This window comes from Protomyctophum bolini (genome assembly GCF_963924005.1).
Source record: "Protomyctophum bolini genome assembly, chromosome: 14".
NCBI lineage: Eukaryota > Metazoa > Chordata > Actinopteri > Myctophiformes > Myctophidae > Protomyctophum > Protomyctophum bolini.
In genome coordinates, this window is record NC_137875.1 from 22755722 (window position 1) to 22776331 (window position 20610).

General features: G+C 44.7%; 2 protein-coding genes across 6 annotated transcripts in view; one reads left to right on the top strand and one right to left on the bottom strand.

Moving 5' to 3' along the window:
• LOC308327786 (long-chain fatty acid transport protein 2-like) overlaps positions 1-20610 on the top strand; it is a 512892-nt gene that overhangs the window by 339649 nt on the left and 152633 nt on the right. The gene's annotated exons all lie outside the window — the stretch shown is intronic.
• The window catches only part of ltbp1 (latent transforming growth factor beta binding protein 1), a 150677-nt gene that overhangs the window by 81286 nt on the left and 48781 nt on the right, over positions 1-20610 (bottom strand). For all 5 annotated transcript variants that reach the window (XM_080782388.1, XM_080782387.1, XM_080782389.1 and 2 more), the window contains exons 6-8: positions 5736-5939; positions 4720-5018; positions 2846-2948 (exon numbers count right to left, since the gene is read on the bottom strand). In XM_080782388.1, the coding sequence (XP_080638514.1) occupies positions 2846-2948; positions 4720-5018; positions 5736-5939 (606 nt within the window). The remainder of the gene's footprint in view (positions 1-2845; positions 2949-4719; positions 5019-5735; positions 5940-20610) is intronic.

Here is a 20610-nt window from a genome sequence, read left to right on the forward strand (position 1 = left end):
ATCCTATTGACAATGAATGGAGAATTTACGTCATATGTGAATGAGCAAATCGGCTATTTTTGGCCTACACAAACATTAAATTCCCACTGAAAATGAATGGAGAAAGTACGTATGTGGACGAGCAAATCCACATGTTACGCCATGATGATGTACGATGTTAGGAGCGCCCCTCACTTCACATTAATCTCTACACCAAATCTTGTTGCGACCCGTGCATTTTGTAAAGCTTGTAAATCTGCAATATTTGTCTATTTGTTTTATAGAGGTTATAACGATAATGCTTTAACACAGTAAAAGTCCTGAGTGTTCATTTAAATCTACGAGAGTAAAAATGGACACACAGTTAAATCAACACGCTAGGATTTCACAGCTTACAATTATATCCTTGAAATACTGTGGTGGTGTATCTCTTACAGACAGGATGACAGTGATGACAATGTTGTCACTCTGAATATATTGCCGTTGGAATGTAGGGACATTGTATATTAGTCTTACTAGTGTGTCATGGAGAACTCGTGCTGGGAGACACGGTGAGGTTCCCCCACTGTCACTCACATGTCATTGTGACTCTGAACAACGGCGTTCTAAGAGCTCACTGGAGCAATGCCGATATATTGTAGTTACACTGCGGTGCCAAATATGGCTTGCGATATCTGTCATTTCATTTCAATGAATGTCACTGAGCTACATTTTTCTTGCATGCCTTTATGCTTTCCTACGTCAAGCACAAGAGTCCATGAAGTGGAATGAAATGTCAATTCCGATTACTTTAAAGCTTCTGTGTATAGTTTGTTTCTGCCTGAGGCTGGCTCCCCACAATTGTCAGACATTTGTTAGCATTGCAGCGTATCAGCGTTTCCAAACTTTAAACAAGTGAGTGGGAGAGATGAAGCTGATATGTCTGGATCGGGGAGACTGCCTCTGTTGCATTTCATCCAAATATGGACAAAACACGGCGTTGTGTTGTAATGCCTGGCTGTGAGAAACAAAAGAAAGCATAGTGACTAGTTCGGGAACCACCGAAAAGTGAGATTCTTTAGAAAGAATGTTGTTAGGTGAGTCAGTAATACGCACAGATCCATGTTTTAAGAGGAATGGGATTGTTTCTGGAAAACAAGACGGGACCGAGGAAGCACCGGAGTCGGCTCTGTTTGCCATGTGAGTCAGCACAGACACTCATGTGTGTGTTTCACTGGACTCACTGTTTCCTCCATCCATGCACTGCCCATTCCCTTCCTCTAATGTCCTCTTTGCCACCACATGTCATTTTCTCACTGAACACCCCCCCCCCCCACACACACACACACACACACACACCTTTAAAACTGTTCAAATGTGCCAAACGCCTCTGCCTCAGGACTCGCCCCATTCTTGGACCAGGCTAAAAAAATAATGTGAGAAATATATTTCTCATAAACTAGACCCAGAACCAGTGGTGTTTTACAGAAGTACTTAGGTACTTTACACTGTAAAGTACCTAAGTACTTCTGTAAAACATTTTGGTATTTTCTTTTACTTTAGTGTATTTAGAGTATTTCCAATTTTCAATACTTTTACTTCTACTCCACTACATCTGAGGAAAATATTGTACTATTACTCCACTATGATCATTTGAAAACTTAAACTAGTTGCTTTTTTGATTTAGATTTGTATTACTAGTAAACATACATTAACCACTTGAGATTTTGAAAATAGCTGATCTACAAGCTCACATTGGCAAGCATGCAGTGCGTAGGCCTCCTTTTGTCTTTCTTCTTCTTCCGCCATTATTTTCTTTTCTTTTTTATTGTTAGTTTTTTACAAACCTTAGCAATAAGATAGAGGGCTATGCCAAACGGCCAAGAAACAGAGCAAAACAACCATTGGTCAAAGGGTGGCGCTATAGCACTGAATTGAAAAATGCTAACTTTGAACTGGCATAGCTCATGAACCATTTGACCTACAGCGATAGAACTTCATTACATAGAATTATGCATCTCCTCAAGAGGAACAACTTTTCCACTTTGACCTTTGACAATAGGGCTTGCAAACCTCGCACCTTTGGTATGCAAATTCGGTGGGTGCGCCATTTTGGCTGTGATGAGTCACTACTATACCTGGCCAACGGATAGGCATACAGTGGTGGAAAAAGTACTCAATTGTTTTACTTAAGTAAAAGTACCAATACTGCAATTTAGAACTACTCCGTTACAAGTGAAAGTATGGAATTGAAAATGTACTTGAGTAAAAGTACAAAAGTATCGGCATCAAAATGTACTTAAAGTACTAAAAGTAAAAGTACTCATATTGCAGGCCCAGCAGACCACCATGGTCAAATTTACATCATATTTAATTTCTCCTTTCATTGTCAATGGCAAATATGAGACGTGTAGGGACAAGATTTACATATTTGGCAAAAGCTGTATATAGGAGGGGCTAACTGTATATAGGAGGGGCTAGCTGTATATAGGAGGGGCTAACTGTATATAGGAGGGGCTAGCTGTATATAGGAGGGGCTAACTGTATATAGGAGGGGCTAGCTGTATATAGGAGGGGCTAGCTGTATATAGGAGGGGCTAGCTGTATATAGGAGGGGCTAGCTGTATATAGGAGGGGCTAACTGTATATAGGAGGGGCTAGCTCCCCTCAAAAATTAAGTGAGGGGCGCTCTTATCATCGTACTCGTACATCATCATCATAGGACAAAAATACAGATTTGCTCGACTACATACAGTACATACAGGTATGATGTAAATTCTCCATTCATTGTCAATGGCCTTTAATGTTTGTGTTAGGACAAGAATCTACACTATAGCTGAATATAGGAGGGGCTAGCAAAAACTGTAGTAAACATGTGGGTACTTACATGGATTCTTGGGACATTTCTGGCATTTGTGGAAACCCCAGGAGGTCCCGATGGACGCACAGCAGTCCTCCTGTTTACTGAGTCCTGGGAGAGCCTTCCCACACTGATACACACAACACACAGTCAGAGAGAGAGAGAGAGAGAGAGAGAGAGAGAGAGAGAGAGAGAGAGATTAAAAGGTAAGGGATGGAAATTGCAGATGAGGGAGAATAGATGAAGAAAGAGGGGGATATAGGTAGTGGGATTGAAAAGAAAGATGTGGAAAGCGTGAAAGAAGGGAGAAGATAGATTGGAAGAGATAATGGAAAAATCAGTGTTATTAAAGTAAGTAATCTGTGTTGTGTTGAAACAGTCTGACAGACTGTACACACACACACACACACACACACACACACACACACACACACACACACACACACACACACACACACACACACACACACACACACACACACACACACACACACACACACACACACACACACACACACACACCTCATGATTCATCCAGTGCGAAACAGATGGGCACACTGAGATAAGAACGTGCATCTTTTTTCCCTTTCCAACCATCCCACTGATAAGTCTCTTATCTTTACAACACCAATTTGACTGCAGAATGCAAACCAAATTGAACAGCGCTCCGAAGCAGATAAGTGAACAACACACCAGTATAGCTAAAAACCTGGCAAGTTATTCAGATAAAGATCTGTACTTTCTTGATATAAGCCGCTTAGACAGACGAGATGTACTGAAATGCGTCCGGTTGGAATGATTTAAATGGGTGATGGCACTGTCTGAGTGTTTGGCTGTCCTTTTAGACGAGGGTATAATCCTGAATAAAATAGCTTCAGACTGGTCTGACTGACCAAAAAACATCTCTCTGACCAACAATAATGGTTAATTTAGTTGAACACAGAAACAAACTGGGGATGAAACTCACAACCAGACACCTCAAAAGAAAGGAATAACTATGCACACATGCATCTACAGTAGTGGTTGCCTTTTTCGTTTTGTTACTGTTGAAAGATAATTGATCACGGTAGGGTGCCAGGTAACTCATTTAGGGCTGAACATTTCAAAAACTGATTTCAACTCATCAAATTGCCTCAGCTTGATTCAGATTGTGTTATTGCCATTAGTGTGTCAGTGTGGCAATGCTTATGTAAATGCATTATGTAACTGTAGTTTCTTCAAGTTTTTCTTCTTAGAAAAGTCAGAATAATAGAAAACTCAAAATAGCAGAGTGTGGTGCTCTCTCTCCCTTAAATTGGGTGGTGGGGGTCAAAAACAGGCGGGGTCAAAAACAGGGAAAAGGCAAAACGTGTGTTGTTGTTTTTTTAATATTTTTTATCCCATGATTTTGTAACCCATTTTTCACCCCTGTGTCAATTATCTAATGTGATCCTGGTCATGGGACATGGGGAGAGCAACGTACTTGAACTCATGCTTCCTTCATCCCTGAGTGTCCAAGTTGCTCCTTTACACCTGACAGTGGGGAGTTTCCCTGGTTGGACGTAGCGGGTGGAAGGAACACGTTATTCCAACCAGTTCCTTTCCCCTCCATCAGGCGCCCCGGCTGGCCAGGGGGAGGCAGTTTAGAGACCAGGATTACTGCATGTGTTTTTGTGAGGGTACCTACCCTAGGGGGCACGGGGAGAACATGCAAACTCCACACAGAAAGGCCCTTTCGCCAACCCCGCCTTCGGGTATGGGCACTGATGACGCGGAGGAGGAAACACGCCGACAGCAACCACAGTGTCCCAAGCGGGAATTGAACCCAGGACCTTCTAGCTGTGAGGCGACAGCACTACCAACTGTGCCACCGTGCCCCCAGAAATGTGTGTTTTGTTGGTGGTGCTCCTTGCTCAGCTTACCTGACTTCCAGTGGTCTCCTGGAAGCAGCGGCCCAGCTGGCTCTTGGAGGTGACGGGCTGGTACTGGGGCACCTGGTAGCCATGCTGGCTGGGGTAGACCACATTGTGGCCCTGGTGCTGGATCTTCTGGCTGCTCTCCACGTGGTGGTAGGTGTAGCTGGAGGAGGAGGAGGAGCCTGGCTGGTGCCCTCTGTTGTGGTTGTTGTTGTTGTGGTCTAGCTGAGAGACCTGGTGGATCTGGACCGACGCTTCTGGGGGATGCTTGACGTGTATGTTGACGATGTTGGGACTATACTTCACTGGAGGAGAAAGGGCACATGGGAAAGGCAGGGCTAGTAGAACTATCGCCTTTAAGAAGTGCACTCAACATGGCTATTCATCACTACTCATGCAGTCAGGAACACTCCAGTCATAGATTTAACAATTTATTACAACTAATGGAATACTGGCACGGACGGCTTCGCTGTTAATGATGCTCCCTGAATTTACCAAGCTGCATACTAAGCTAACACCTACTGTAAAAGGGTGGAGGTTCACAGTAACTCACACAACATCCCTACTTTCTATAAACCTATAAAACTGTACCATTACATATTATTAGTCAGTAATAGACATCTATTACAGCATTTAAGACATTATTTTTACAGCTATTGCGATAGATACTAAATGCTTGCTATTACTTGATCACCCCATTTGGTCACACACATTTAAAGCCTGATTTATGCTTGGGCAACAGTGTTGCGCCATCTGTCACTCAGCTAAATTAAATCCAACTGGAAAAAAAGTTTCTTGTCTGATCAAGTTTGTTGCTGGCAGGTCGGTGGAATACATTAGTTTGACATTGCTCTAATCCAGTTATTGTTAATGTCACCTACCCAGATTGTCGACCTGGGACGGGAAATCAAACCTCACTCATAGACCCACGTCTCTAAACCTCGGCCACCCCATCCCTAAATGTACACTCCTCCCACATTATTTACTTGATTGATTGATTGCTTTAGTTGATTGGGTCTTACCAGGGTTCTGTCCATTGCTGTAGGTCAGGGGCAGTGTGTGTGTGGAATGGATATGGGATTGGCTGTAGCTGCCGGATGTCTGCTGCTGATGGTGTCCGTTCTGAATGGGCATCTGGCAGAACTTTCCGGTAAAGTTGGGCGGACACTGACACTTGTCCCTGGCACTGCACTTGCCGCCATTTATGCAGGGCAGATGGCACACAACTGAAAAGCAAACGCACAACGATAGCAGTTAAGACCAATCTGCACCCAAGCAACCCTAAAGTGAATGATGATTTTATGTAAGGAAAAAAAGCATGCACACGCTGTGAGCGCGCACACACACACACACACACACACACACACACACACACACACACACACACACACACACACACACACACTTAAGGTGTGCTAATGTCTCTTCTTTGTCTGTCAGGGAAGAACACAGGTACAGTAATTGAGCAATTATGTGATTTGCACCACGCAAACATAAGCCGGGACTGGAGACACCGCAGTGTCATCATGGAAAGGAGAAGAACGCTATATAGTGTTACTGTGAATTATTATGCCATGACAGGGAAAATGGTGTGATGCTGTGAATTATATGTCTGATGCAATGTGAACCCACTGCTGCCGTGTTTCGTTAAATCCATTTAATTTGCAAGCTAACCTTTCACTAAACTCTATAGCAGCAATGAACAGTCAGAAGAACCAACTGTTGAGAAAGACCAGTCTGTCTGCCATGAGTTACATGTTACATGACATGTCTGTCAGCTACTATCTTTTATATGTTGTATCATCTCACACACACACACACACACACACACACACACACACACACACACACACACACACACACACACACACACACACACACACACACACACACACACACACACACACACACACACACACACACACACACACACACACACACACACACACACACACACACACACACACACACACACACACACACACACACACACACACACACACACACACACACACACACACACACACACACACACACACACACACACAATAGTTTCGAAATGCATACAGATAAAGCAGCCTCTTGCTTTGTTTGACATTTTGCCCAAAGACCTTCCAATACAGCCTTCTTTCTTCCACTGATTGATCTTTCTTTTGTTTTCTCATCTCCTCGTTCCCGGGACCTCCTTGAGGAAAAGGTTCGCTGTGCTTTTTGCCAGAGCTATGAATGAAGCCCACAACTTGACTAACAAACGATGGATCCGTCGCAAGTTTGTGCAAGAAACACAGCCATCCTAGTATATCACGCAACTGTTGGCCCGATCAGCCTATGGTTGTCTTCCCTGGGTTTTCCACACCATTACACATTCAGTGCGCTTGCCCAAACCCTCGTCACCCGACTCCCTCGCCATCAATATTCATCAGCGTGGCACGGGCAGCAAATGATCCATTATGCCCGGAGACTGCATAATTCCTCAGCAGACCTACTTTTAACCCATTAAAACCGGGAAAGCATTTTTCGATTTTAACCACCTTAACCGTTATTTTATACTTTGGCTATTAAAAAATAGTAGATCTGCTATTTTTGGAAAATCGTGAAAATATTTGCAAACTTTGTAATATATATTTTTAAAGCGATCATTTTTAACTCAAATCTTTCCTTCTGGGGGTCCACTGGAACAGAATATTTAGAGATGGTGGGTCTGCAGCCAAGAAAACGTTAGAGAACCACTGATATAGTTTTTCAGAAAACCCTTTTAGAAGACACTTGTAGAATCGCCCCCTCAGGGTTTTAATGGGTTAATTGAGGAGCCTGGTAATGTAATGTATTCATGTATTCATTTGGAGGGGTTTGTTTTCCATCCTAGCTGTGACACCGCGGGCCTGTTTATATAAAAAAAAGCACTCCAGTCTAAGATAAGGCCGTTCACTCTGAAGGCGCCGGCACCCATGTGATGACAAAGCATTAGCCCCGTGACAGCTGCAGCAGTCAATGAGGACAGTAATGATACACTCTGCGAGTGTAAACACTGGGGTTTTCAGGGTGCTTCAGAGTGCATCTCTGGACAGTGGAAAGTGAGCAAGAAAAATAAATTGAGCGAGACCGAGGCGAGACTCTTAGCCTTCCACCTGTTTTGCTTCTTTTTTTTACTTTCTGTTATGACAACAAGACACTGACTATATTCACACGCCAGCCATTTTACTCTTGCATCATACTTGAGGCCGGGGTGCACGCTTAATGTAAGCCCTACAGTATACATAGAGTACTTCAAGGTACGATGCATACCAGCAACATTAGCTGATCTACAAGCTCACAACGCGGCATGATGGGCATTTTTGAAATATGCTGAAAATTTGCCCAAAATAGGGACACCACCCATTAAAACCGGCACATCACTTTGTGCCACGCTATGAGCTTGTACAGCTATTTTTGAACATTTTTGAAAAATCTTGAAAGTGCTGAATAATTTTGAATCATGAAATTTGAGTGATTTAGAAGATATGAGAAGAATCGCCCTGAGTACTCTGACCTTTAGCATCACATTGTACACTCTCGCGCTCTCTTCTTGTGTCTACGACTTTACCGTATACACATTTGAGTCTGTCTGTCAGTATGTCCTCTCTCTCTCTCTCACTCTAAGTGTTGTCAGCCACCCAAGGATTATTCACCCACAGAAGTATTTCCTTCAGAGCACCAGCTAGTCTCCACATGTCTTGCACACGCTCACTTTAGCTCCCCACACTCATTAGGCACACCAAATTTGAATATACTGTAGGAAACGCCCATATACAACATACATATATGTATATACGCATACGCATAGTATAGGCCTATATATAGCAGTCTTCTCAGTAAGTACCAGCTTTCAGGCGGTGTGGTGAAGGTTTTTCTTTCTTTCTTTTTTCCTTTTTTTTTGCTGAGGCGCCCTCTGGAAAAGAGCTGAGGGAAGCGAATCCCTCCAGTGTATTTGAAATATGTGTCAATGGCGTGTGGGTTGGTGGCATGAATCAAGCTGTCAGTCCGGTCTGCAGCCGGCCAGCAGACACAGACGGCAGGGGAGGGGGGGAGTGGAGTCTGTGGTGTGGTGCTTGTTTGCGTGCGTGCATGCGTGCATGTCTGTCTGCGTGTGTGTATGAATCTGTAGTCAGTCAGTGCAGCCCTTTGCGTCTGTACCGTCACCTGCACAAGATATTTGCATGTAAAGAGGTATGTGTGTGTGTGTGTGCGTGTGTGTATGTTTATGTTTATGGCCGGTGCATATGCATGAATGTCTGTCTGTCACACTGTCTGCACTCGTGTTTGTGTGTGTGTGTGTGTGTGTGTGTGTGTGTGTGTGTGTGTGTGTGTGTGCAGAAGTGCATTCATACTAATTCATCCATGTGTGTGTGTGTGTGTGTGTGTGTGTGTTGGAAAGGCCTGCGCAGTGGGGACTTGGTGCCTGCAGTGTGCTGCTCAGCTCCTGCAGCCTCTCCCAGCGGGCGTCCAGACATAAGCAAACCTCTGCCTGCCCTGAGGGGGGATACTACTACTGACGCTGACAGTCCCCCCTCTCCAACACGCACACACAGAGAAATTCCTGGGAGGTGTAATAACAATTGCCTCTGAGATGTAGTGTAGTAGAAGTAAGAAGCACTGAAAATGGGAAATACTCCAGTAACATCAAATAATTATTGGAATCTCCTCTCCACAACCAGCCATGAGTCAATTGCTCAACTGAGCGTGAGAGAAACTTAGTAATCGCTTTCGACGCTCTATCACATGCCGTCTGAGAACACGTCAAACAAGGATATAACAGGCCAGAGAAATTCCTGGGAGGTGTAATGTGCGCTATTTCCACATACATGTACGGGAGATATTATGGTACACTATAGTACACATGCGAGAATTAAAACGGAATGCTTGTGGTAAGAGCATGCTTGTGTCTAGCATTTCAAAGGGAAAGCATTTATATGTACTTTGTCCATTTATTAACAATTATGTGTGTTGCATTCAGGCCATTTGTGCGGGCAGCGGGAGAATAAATGAATTGCACCTCCAGCTAGCGTGCAACAAGGAGGCATTATCCATTCATTTGGGCACGGGGCCTGGCATGCGGAGCATCCAGACCGCTGCTGTGGCTAAACCCCAAAGAGTCGTTTCGCTTAGAGTTTCCTCCTCTAGCTAGAGGACTGGGTTCTTTAGGATTTGCAGTGGTGACACATAACGACAGAGGTAATAAATCTGTTTCTCCCAAACCCTGTCATTATGGTGACAGTAACACAGTTCAGAAACCCCACATCCTCGTCTCTGATTCCATCTGTGGCTCAAAAAGCTCCTCCGCTCAAATGTCTCTCTCCCCCCGCACGCGCACACACACACAATCTTCTATTCCATCCTCTCTATACTGTACTTCTGCCTCTCAGAAGAGACGTCTCTTGCATTTCTGAGCCGCGCGCGCACACACACACACACACACACACACACACACACACACACACACACACACACACACACACACACACACACACACACACTTCTCACTGGCCCCACAGTAAATAGAGTACTAGCTCACAATGAAGGAAATGTGTCCGAGATAAGTCACATTGGTATTCAGTACAATGTGGTCTCGTTCCATTCTAACCCGTTTACATTGCGTTTCCGTCTAAAGCAGATCACAATCAGCGAAGCAAACAGTCGCTATCAAGGAGAAACCCTTGAAGAACAACAGCATCGGTTAGCCTTACCTCCAGAGATACCACAACACTTGACATGATGAATGAAGGAATGAGAGCCTCGCGCTAAATGACAGCCACGCCTGTTGGCCATGATGATGCCATATCTGCCGCAATGACAACGTCTAACCGGAATCCACGGCAGCACCGGCACCTGGTGGGTGTTCACCGGGGCGGCCATTTTAAAGGCTGATCTCTAGGTTTGGGTGTGATGACCACAAGCCCCTCCCTTTCTCTCAGTGTAGAGCTCATTAAGAGTCAACCATTACCGCCCGAGAACCGCTCCTCAGCCACAGTGGTTACACAGTCATCTTGTTGTGGTCAGACGACATGCTGCTGAGGCCGTGAGCGCGGTGAGAGATCTGACAGCGGAAGGAAGGAGAATGCCACAGTTTCAAAGACCGGTTAAAATGCTCTCTCTCTGATCTTATCTTATCGGAGTCAAACACACAACGCTCTGTAACATGCGCGTACACACAGCGCTGCACACACAGAAGCAAAGTAGTGTGATGAATATATTCAAATCAAATATGTCACTGTGGTACTAGAAACCTTATATGACGATATGTCCATAATCTTTCAATGTTTTATGTTTCTCTTGTGTGAGATGTGGCAAAATGGGACTCATTGTGAGCTTGAGGGGGTTATTTTCACCTAAAATGGCGATAACCAGAACGTTCAACCCCCACGCTCCCACACACACACACACACACACACACACACACACACACACACAAACACAAAAACGCACGCTTCCAATCGTTTTGCGGACCGCTCGTGCCCAGCAGTTCTTGTATTTTTGTTTTTCGTTTTACTGAGGCTAAGGTTAGGATACGTTTAGGGTTAGGCATCGTTTTATCGAGGTTAAGTTGAGGAATAAGATTATGTTTTAGGCATAGTTTAATGGACGTTACGTTTAGGAATAAGATTAGTTTTAGGTATATTTTTACAGCGGTTACGTGTAGTAGGAATAAGGGGGGAGCGAGCGTTCTTGTATTCATAACGACATGCCTAAATGGGAACGCCATGTTCAAAGCAGTTTGGTCTGTCTGGGGGCTTTATGAATATTTAACCAATGAAAAGTTTGAAAACTATTACAAAGAGCGTGTGATTAAATAATGACTGCACTGCACTGGATGCCCTGGAAGGTTCTTTCATTTAGCTTCCACCCTGACAGTGACGAACCGCTAGAGACGTGAGATAAGCGTGGTGATTGGCTTTGCTCTGTGGTTTACTGTCAGGACGGTGGCTTGAATCAGACACTGAGCGGTGCAGCTGTGACGGCCAGATGGGGAAGGGATCTGGGATACACCACATCAACGCTCTTTTTACATGAATACTTTGAGCATAAAAACACCCCGCGCAGACACAGTCATCTGAAAAATGCAAGTGCTAGGGCTGACTCAGGGTTTGTGGTTCGAGCTGTTGTGGCCAGATGTAGATAGCCCCATAAAATTAATCTAAATTCTGAGTAGACCCTTTGCATGAAGTATAGTACGTCGTCGGCACCTTCTGGCAGAAACATTGTATCTCCATATTTAAACTTTTTATTTTCTTTTTCATTCATTAAATTCATAATTTTACACTTTGTCATATTAACCTGGCCTATATGCCAGGTTGAAAGTTGTTCAGTCTGTCTTTGGATTTTCTATAAATCTTTAACTATAAAAAAAGTTCCACAACCACAGGAACGCACCAAGGGTGCCGCCCCGATTCCGGCGAGCCGCCCCGTGTCCGAAACGGTTGAGAAATTACAGAGTTACCGTGTGGGGGTCCCTCTACTGTACCGTACTGTACTGTCACTGTACTGGACTGGCACACCCGAAATCATCATATATGCAGTTAACATGTGCGTGTGTGTGTTAGGTTGCGCACAGGTGGTGAATAACAACCATGCTGTTTTCGTGCTCACCCAGCCAGGCACCCAGCCACCCACACACATAGCTCCGTAAGGGAGTGGTTGCACCACTCAAAAAATAACAACAGAATTCAATATTCAATCAATATAAAGCACATATTACAGAGTAGGAAAAGGGGTTGGGGGGGTAATCATTTGTCTAAGGCAGAAGTGATATTTACTTCCCCCTTTGGTTTCCTGAAAGGTGGATTTTTAAGGAAGCCAGTGATCCGCATTTTTCGATGGATGGGGTCAGGGCATTCCACACTTGTTGCCACTCCTTCCAGTTTTGTGGCTGTGGGCTGTTAATATAATCCAATTTACATGAACACATCTGGAAACCACCCAATAGTCTTCTATCAGGCTCTGTTAGCAGTTCAAGGAGGACATTTTTACCAGTGATGGAAGAGGTACTCACATGTTTTACTTAAGTAAAAGTATCAATACTGCACCACTCAAAAAAGTAAAAGTAGGCCTGGTCCAGGTCCAGGCACCTTGGCTGGTAATCCAGCATGACAGCGTGTCGTGGGTTCGAGTCCCGATCCTGACAAACTTTGCTGTGTCTTCCCCCACATCTCTATCCCCATTTCCTGTCAAGCTACTGTATATCTATCAATAAAGGCAAAAAGCCCAAAAATATATACTGTATATATTTTAAAAAAAAGTAAAAGTATTGAAAATTGGAAACGCTCCAGTAAAGTAAAACATTCCTGAAAAGTACAGTACTTAGTTACTTTACACCACTGGATTTACCAAAATGGTCTGGGAATTCAAACCATCCACTTGCAGGTCATAAGCATCATGCTTTCACCAGCCAACGGTTAATGTTCTAATCATTTCATGAGTCAAGTGGTGAGCTAAAACTCCACAGTATATGATGAAGTTAAGAGCAAAGTGACCGACTCAGTGGAGACTGGGCTGACTGTTGTGTTGTGTGAGCTGTCATATTATGGTTTAATTACCCGCAGACTAGAGATCAGAGCGCCACTCTTATGGAATCCATATGTGTCCTTTGTTGTAGACCCAACAACAGGCTTTAGAGGCTGAGTCTGGGTCTCACACAGCTGTGAGGCACACACACACGCACGCACGCACGCACGCACGCACGAACCCCGTCCCCTTTATCTTCCTGTTGAATTTTTCGATTTTCTTACTTCAGTACACAAAACTTCAACCAGTCACCACCCATCCAGCCACAGACACAGACACAGAAACAGACACAGACACACATGCGAGCGTGCACACACACACACACACACACACACACACACACACACACACACACACACCAGCGGTAAACATCAAAACTGACAACAAGCTGAGTCACTTCTTTCACAAGGTCACACATGCGTAAATGTGCATGCGTGACCGCGCGTGTGTGTGTGAGTTAGTGAGAGAGTACAGATATTATAAACTGTACGTACAACATTAAAAACAACAAAGCTGCAGAGACCTAGAGAGAAGAACAAAGCATGACGTGGGTGGGGGGGTGTTGCAGGGTGCACAACAGCGTGCACGTGACAATGGGTGGGTGGGTGTGTGTGAGTGAGTACAGTGAGTGAGTGAGTACAGTGAGTGAGTGAGTACAGTGAGTGAGTGAGTACAGTGAGTGAGTGAGTACAGTGAGTGAGTGAGTACAGTGAGTGAGTGAGCGAGCACAGCGGAGCGTTCCTTCAGCTCTGGAAGTCGCTGAAATCCTCAGTGTTAATTTAACCCTGCAGGTGTACAAATAGGTCCAAATGGGACCCTTAACCGAATCTATGGCAACGACGAGATATCTAGCTATTAAAGCCTATTCATAAGGCCTGTATACTATGAGCATACAGGTCTGGAACTCAAGAGAGTGTACAGCTGGAACCAAACAGAACCAACCACGGGTCCATTTTGGTTCCATTTTGTACACTCTCTGAGTTAAATGAACACCGGGGAGGATGTTTTATTACATTAACAGTGCAGGGCCCCAGGGTGCCTAATGAGATTTTAAGAATCACCGTCTGCCTGGCGCTTCACACCGAAAACAAGAAAAAAATAATCTCACTTAGTGGTTAGAGCAGTGGGGCAGGTTGGCCCAGACCATGCAACCCTAGACTCGGCAGAGAGACGCGCTCGCACTGTTTACTGTGGGCACCGAACGGTGGGAATCTGAGAACCCCTAAACCCCCCCCCCCCCCCCCCACACACACACACACACACACACAATCCACCAGCCGCCCATATACACCACTGCAAGGTAGGTAGGTATGCAAGGAGGCATGCAATTAGGGAGGGGGTCGTTAGAGCAAAATAGGGGCACGCTTCGCTCCACCTCCCATCCCTCCCATCCCTACAAACGCCCCGTGCGCTTGCCAGGTATAGGGACGACAAGAAAAAAAAGAAAAGTAATTACACGTTTCGAAAATGAAAGGAGAGGGGGGGGGGGGGGGGGGGGGGGGAGCACGCCAATTCTCGGCTAATGAAAAGTGACAGGGAAGAAATGACAGTTACCAGAGGAGCAGTCAACTCCAGCCATCCCCGGGCTCCTTATAAGGCTGGGCCTGCACAGCTAATAAACTCCCTAGCACGCTCCCAACCTGGCAACCGGCCACGGGCCACTCAGTTCCTCTCTGTCTCTCTCTCTCTCTCTCTGTCTCTGTCTCTCTCTCTTCATTTCCTTCTTCACTATTCTCTCCACACAGACATTTTATTGTCCACCAGATGATCATGCGCCCGCAGCCTGGCCTGCATAGAAGGGAGCCAGAGAGCCCATAAAGCATTGCACGAGTGGTGTCAGTCCAATATCTGGCACCGACGCTTATTGAGGGCATTGTCGGGGTCACAGAAGCCCCACAACAGTACGTATTGTACACACACACACACACACACACACACACACACACACACACACACACACACACACACACACACACACACACACACACACACACACACACACACACACACACACACACACACACACACACACACACACACACACACACACACACACACACACACACACACACACACACACACACACACACACACACACACACACACACACACACACACACACACACACAGAACTTTCATATGCTTCCAATTATGGGACTGACTGACCAAACACCTGACTTCTGTCCGTCGGGCTCCTGTGAGTGCCCTGAAAGTGCTATTATTAAAGTCTAGCGCTCATTAATCACGTTTCTTGCACAACACCACCACCACAATCACACTCCCACTTCTGCCCAAAGTCAACACGGGGAAAGGAACAGGATCCCCTCCTCTGTGGCCCTCTTCACCTCGTCACCAAATCAAGCTGGTTATCTGAGGAATTAAGACGCTAATGGAGTTGGCCCCTGAGCCGACGAGGAAACAACCCGCGTCACTCATTCCCCAGTCAGTGACTCCCTCAAAGACATGGCTCATATTTGCAGGGATATATTATATAAATGCTGAAAATGTGGTCACCTCCCCTGCTTGCTCCCCACTCAGCTTACCACTTAAGCCCCATATACTTCGTGGCACTACGAATAGTGAACATAGCCAATCTACAAGCTTGCAGCGCATTGTGTGCGCTTGTAGATTTGCTATTTTTTGCAAGGCAAGCGTTGACATTTTGGGGGAAATTCTTTGAATTTATTTTGCTATTTGTTTCTTTTATTTTTTTATTTTTTTTATTTTTACCCCATTTGAAAAGTTTATAGCCTATAATGACATGCCCAAAATAGAGACGCCAGGTTGAAAGTGGTTAATAAGGCAGCCAGGAACAGCGAGCCAGGAAGCTCTCAGCACTTGGACAGCCGCTACAAACACCTGGGACAGAATATGCCAGAGAAGCCGGTCAGCTATTAGACGCAAACGCAAAAGGTATGGAAAAACAACAGTAAAATGTACTCCCCAAACAATAAATGACAAGGCAATGTACAGTAGGGGAGGGGGCAAATAACAAAGAGCTGAGAGAGAGAGAGAGAGAGAGAGAGAGAGAGAGAGACAGCCATGGCGACAGTGAGTTAATTAAAAAAAATCACACTTGTGTGAAGTGAGGGGTGCTCTTATCATCATATGTCATCATGCATCATCACATTCCGGCCAATCGCTTTTGGCGTCTTCACTTTTCTGCCCTCACTTTTATCTTCAATATATACTTTGCTCAGCCAATCAAATCATCACTATGGGGTGATCAGCCAATCACAAGCCAATGTTTGTGTTCACACAGAACTGGAAAGCTGGGCGTAGGAGGGGCTAGCGCCCCTCAAAAAAAGTGTTGTGGCCTTTTCAGTGAGGAGCTGATACAGAGGTCTGTATCTGACAAGAGACCAGTGGTGGAGAAAGTATTTGAATGTTTTACTGAAGTAAAAGTATCAATACTGCCATGCAGCAATACTCAATACGGAATTCAGAATTTACTTGAGTAAAAGTACAAAAGTATCTGCATCAAAATATACTTAAAGTACTAAAAGTAAAAGTAGTCATTTTGCAGAATGTCCCACTCCACAGGTTAAAAATTATAAAAAAAAATCATCGCAATGCATTGTGAGCTTGTATTCTAGCTTGTTTATATTCTATTTTTGAAATAGCCGAAATATAGCCAATATATAGTTCTGAAGTGTTTGTAATAATAATCTGAATCTACAAAGTAACAATAGTAACTAAAGTTGTCAAATAATTGTAGTGGAGTAAAATTACAATATTTGTCTCTGAAATGTAATGAAGTATTAGTAAAAGTACAGAAAATGTGACATACTGGAGTATAGTACAAATACTTCAAAATTGTACAGTAATTAAGTAAATGTACTTAGATACTTTCCACCACTGGAGCTGATACAGTGGCCCGTGTCTGACAAGAGCTACGCAGACAGCATGCCAAGGAGACGGTAAACTGTGGCCTGTGTCCCTCTTCTCCTTCAGATCCTCATCTAGCAACAGGCGAGGTCATGAGAGAGATAGAAGGGAGAAGAAGCGAGCGAGGGAAGGAGGTGTGCAACGCGAGGAAAAGGAAGCGATAGCTAGGAGATATAGCTAGATGTCTATTTAGAGAAGAGCTTGGCGAGCAAGGCAAGGGAAATGATTCAGCAGAGAAGAGAGAGAGAGAGAGAGAGAGAGAGAGAGAGAGAGAGAGAGAGAGAGAGAGAGAGAGATAAAGAAAGAGACCAGCCAGCAAGACAGACTGACTGACAGGTGCAGCCATTTGCCAGATCACACAGCGAGAGAGAGCAATATGAAGACAGAGGTCTTGATGGAGATGGTTAGGGTCTGTCTGGTTTGGTGACTTTGAATGGGGGGCCTGGAGTCCTCCAGCCCTCAGCGCTGACTAGGCAGGACCACAGCCCAGAAGGAATGTAGTGAAAGATGGAGCTCCCACTGCTTGTAAATCAGGCTAAGCCTGCCTAAAGAAAAAGAAAAAGGAAAATCCTGGGTGTGTTCTTTCCCCTCATCCCTCCCCGCATGATGCCTTTATTTCTCCAAATTTTGTTCCGATTCCTACTCTCAATGGGCACATTGTTTTTAAACTGCCTGAAAATGGTAGCAATTAGAGTGCAAAATAACCCCCACCCACCCTACTGTCAATTGGCTACTGGCGAAGCCCCTTTCCGTGCTGTTTTAAGTAAAATCTTTGCACGCACGCCAAAATGATACTTCAAAGTTGCAACAGTGCCGACGACCGGCATCACTTCCAAACTGCACTGCATGAGTCATCGATATCAAAACAATATCAATCTTCTCTATGGCTTGATACTTGCCCCATACCTGTCAGTATCCAAGTAGGCAAGTACAAACATGTACAGTACAACACCCACCCACCCGACACGCACACGCAAGCACACGCACACACACACACGCAAGCACACACACACACACACACACACACACACACACACACACACACACACACACACACACACACACACACACACACACACACACACACACACACACACACACACACACACACACACACACACACACACACACACACACACACACACACACACAAGCTTATCACTGAGCCACGTGCACCACCCCTCCCATCACATCTCTCATCAGCCAGGTATGATAAACAAAGTTTGTGATTTACTTTGTCCCGGGCTCCTGGAGCCGAGCCTGAACTGTAAATAAAAACCTCTGCTTCCTCCAGATTTCTGGGCTCAAGTCCTCCATGGATGTTGGGCAGGCTAGCGTGAAGGGAAGAGCAGATAAGGAGAGGAGGAGGAGGAGGAGGAGAGGACAGACTGCATGCCTGGGCAGGTACATTAAGCTGACACTCTGCCAGGTGCTCTGCTTCTTTTTAAAGAGACAGTCCCCTCTGACAGCAGCATGAAGTCCCATCTCTAATCTGAGGCTGATGTCAGCTGCACATTCTCCCGAAGGGAAAGAAATGATCAAACTCTAAACAGAAAGTTTATGTAATCCCCACAGTATGACATCAGTGCTGCTGACTGTGTTTTAAGCACTGTAACGCTTTAACTCAGGAATTCAATGGGCCTTATATGCCTTGAGCGGACTCACTTATATTTACATTCCATAACTAATATAACTAGCATTCTGTAGTACAAGGGTCTGCGCATGTCAATTGATAGCTGTACCTCACGTCACCATGCAGGCTTTCCACACGGAGGAAAGCCTCATTCTAAAACTGAGCCGTGTGAACCGGTCTAGCAAACATTTGAAAAATACATTTTTATCTAAGGTTTCCGGTTGTGGGTTTCCTGTTGGCGCTGCATAGATTTTGTTCCGCGCCCCCCACACAAGGCGAATCAATTAATTTAGTCTTTCTATAGTTGCACTACGAGTTCGAATAAAATATACATATACCAAACGAATAGTTTGGAATAATGTTTTGTTATCGTTTGAAACGATTATTATACCAAACTAAACGATTATACCAAACTCAACAAATTTAAAATGAGAATAATCATTTTTGAGGTGCACTGGCAAAAGGAAAAGGGAGTTGATCCCATAGGCTACATTTTCCAAACCTCATATGATAGCACAACCGGGTGTGTGTGTTTTGTCGGGGAGTTTTGCAACAGGGTTTATTACCCGTCTCCATGATGGAGGGTACGTTTGTAGTCATGCTTTGCCGTAACTGTTGGGGTGTTTGGTGCCCGGGGTGACGCCGCATCATGGGACAGTGTGTCCACAGGTGTGTGTTGACGTTATCAGTTGAAAATCAGTCATATTCTGTTTTGTTCTTTTTTCAATTATTTGCAAAGGGTGATTATACCCCGCAAAGGGAATGTTTGGGCTTCTTTTGAAGTGTCCTGTACGACCAATAGGAAGAGAGAGGGAGGGGTTACACAGTTTTCATTGACTACTGGGCTGTGACGTCATGTGGGTCCATTTCCACTCTTTATTTAGTCTCTAGTCCCGTTATATAGTCCTAGAGCAACTCCAGCCCACACTGTGTTTTTGAGTCCACTATTGTTATCTTATAAATTTGTCCTCTGGGCTGTGACGTCATGTGAAGCTTGAGAAGCGAGTCCACTATTGTTATCTGGGCTTGGCTATGACGTCATGTGGGTTAACCAATAGGAAGACAGAGGGATGTCATGTGGGTCAATACATCATCAAGTAGACAGCCACTTGAGCCCACACTGTTTCTTCAGGAACAGTATTTTCTAGTTATTATTATTATTAATTTCATATTTATTATTTCTCTTATTTTTTCCATGTCATACCCACAGTGCCTTTCACATTCTTAACATGGAGCTTTCTTTAGCGGTCTAATAACACTGGCCTAGGACTAATTTAGCCTATTTTCCAGCTGCGGCAGTTAGAATAACATCATGGATGTGTGAGCTCTGTCTGCACAATTAACACTTTCAAGCCTGTTGGAAACAGAATGCTGCTGCTGTGTGAATCCAGCCATATTGATGCTCCTGAGTCAGACAGGATGGAATTCATCTTGTTTTGCTCCTCTCACACTAGTGTGTATGTGTCCGGAGAAGCAGGAGACACAGCGCTGCTCCTTATAAGGCCTGGGACAGGTTAAGGCACTACAGTTCTAGCCAGGGTCTCTGGAACAAACTGAGGAACACTCACCCAATACCAAGCACACGTACCGTATGATCCACGACAACGTGACAATCACGCTCTCACATCAAAGACACTTTCTCTGTTTATCTGGCCTACAGTAGGTTAATGTATATAGGCAACTATAGTAGTCACACTTTAACCACACTAACCCTGGCGTCCCTAATAGGCCAAAACTTCCAATACTTTCCCAAATAAAAATTAAAGAGCGAACATAGTCAATTTACAAGCTCAAAACATGTCCCATTGTGACACGTTGTGAGCTTGTAGATCGATTAT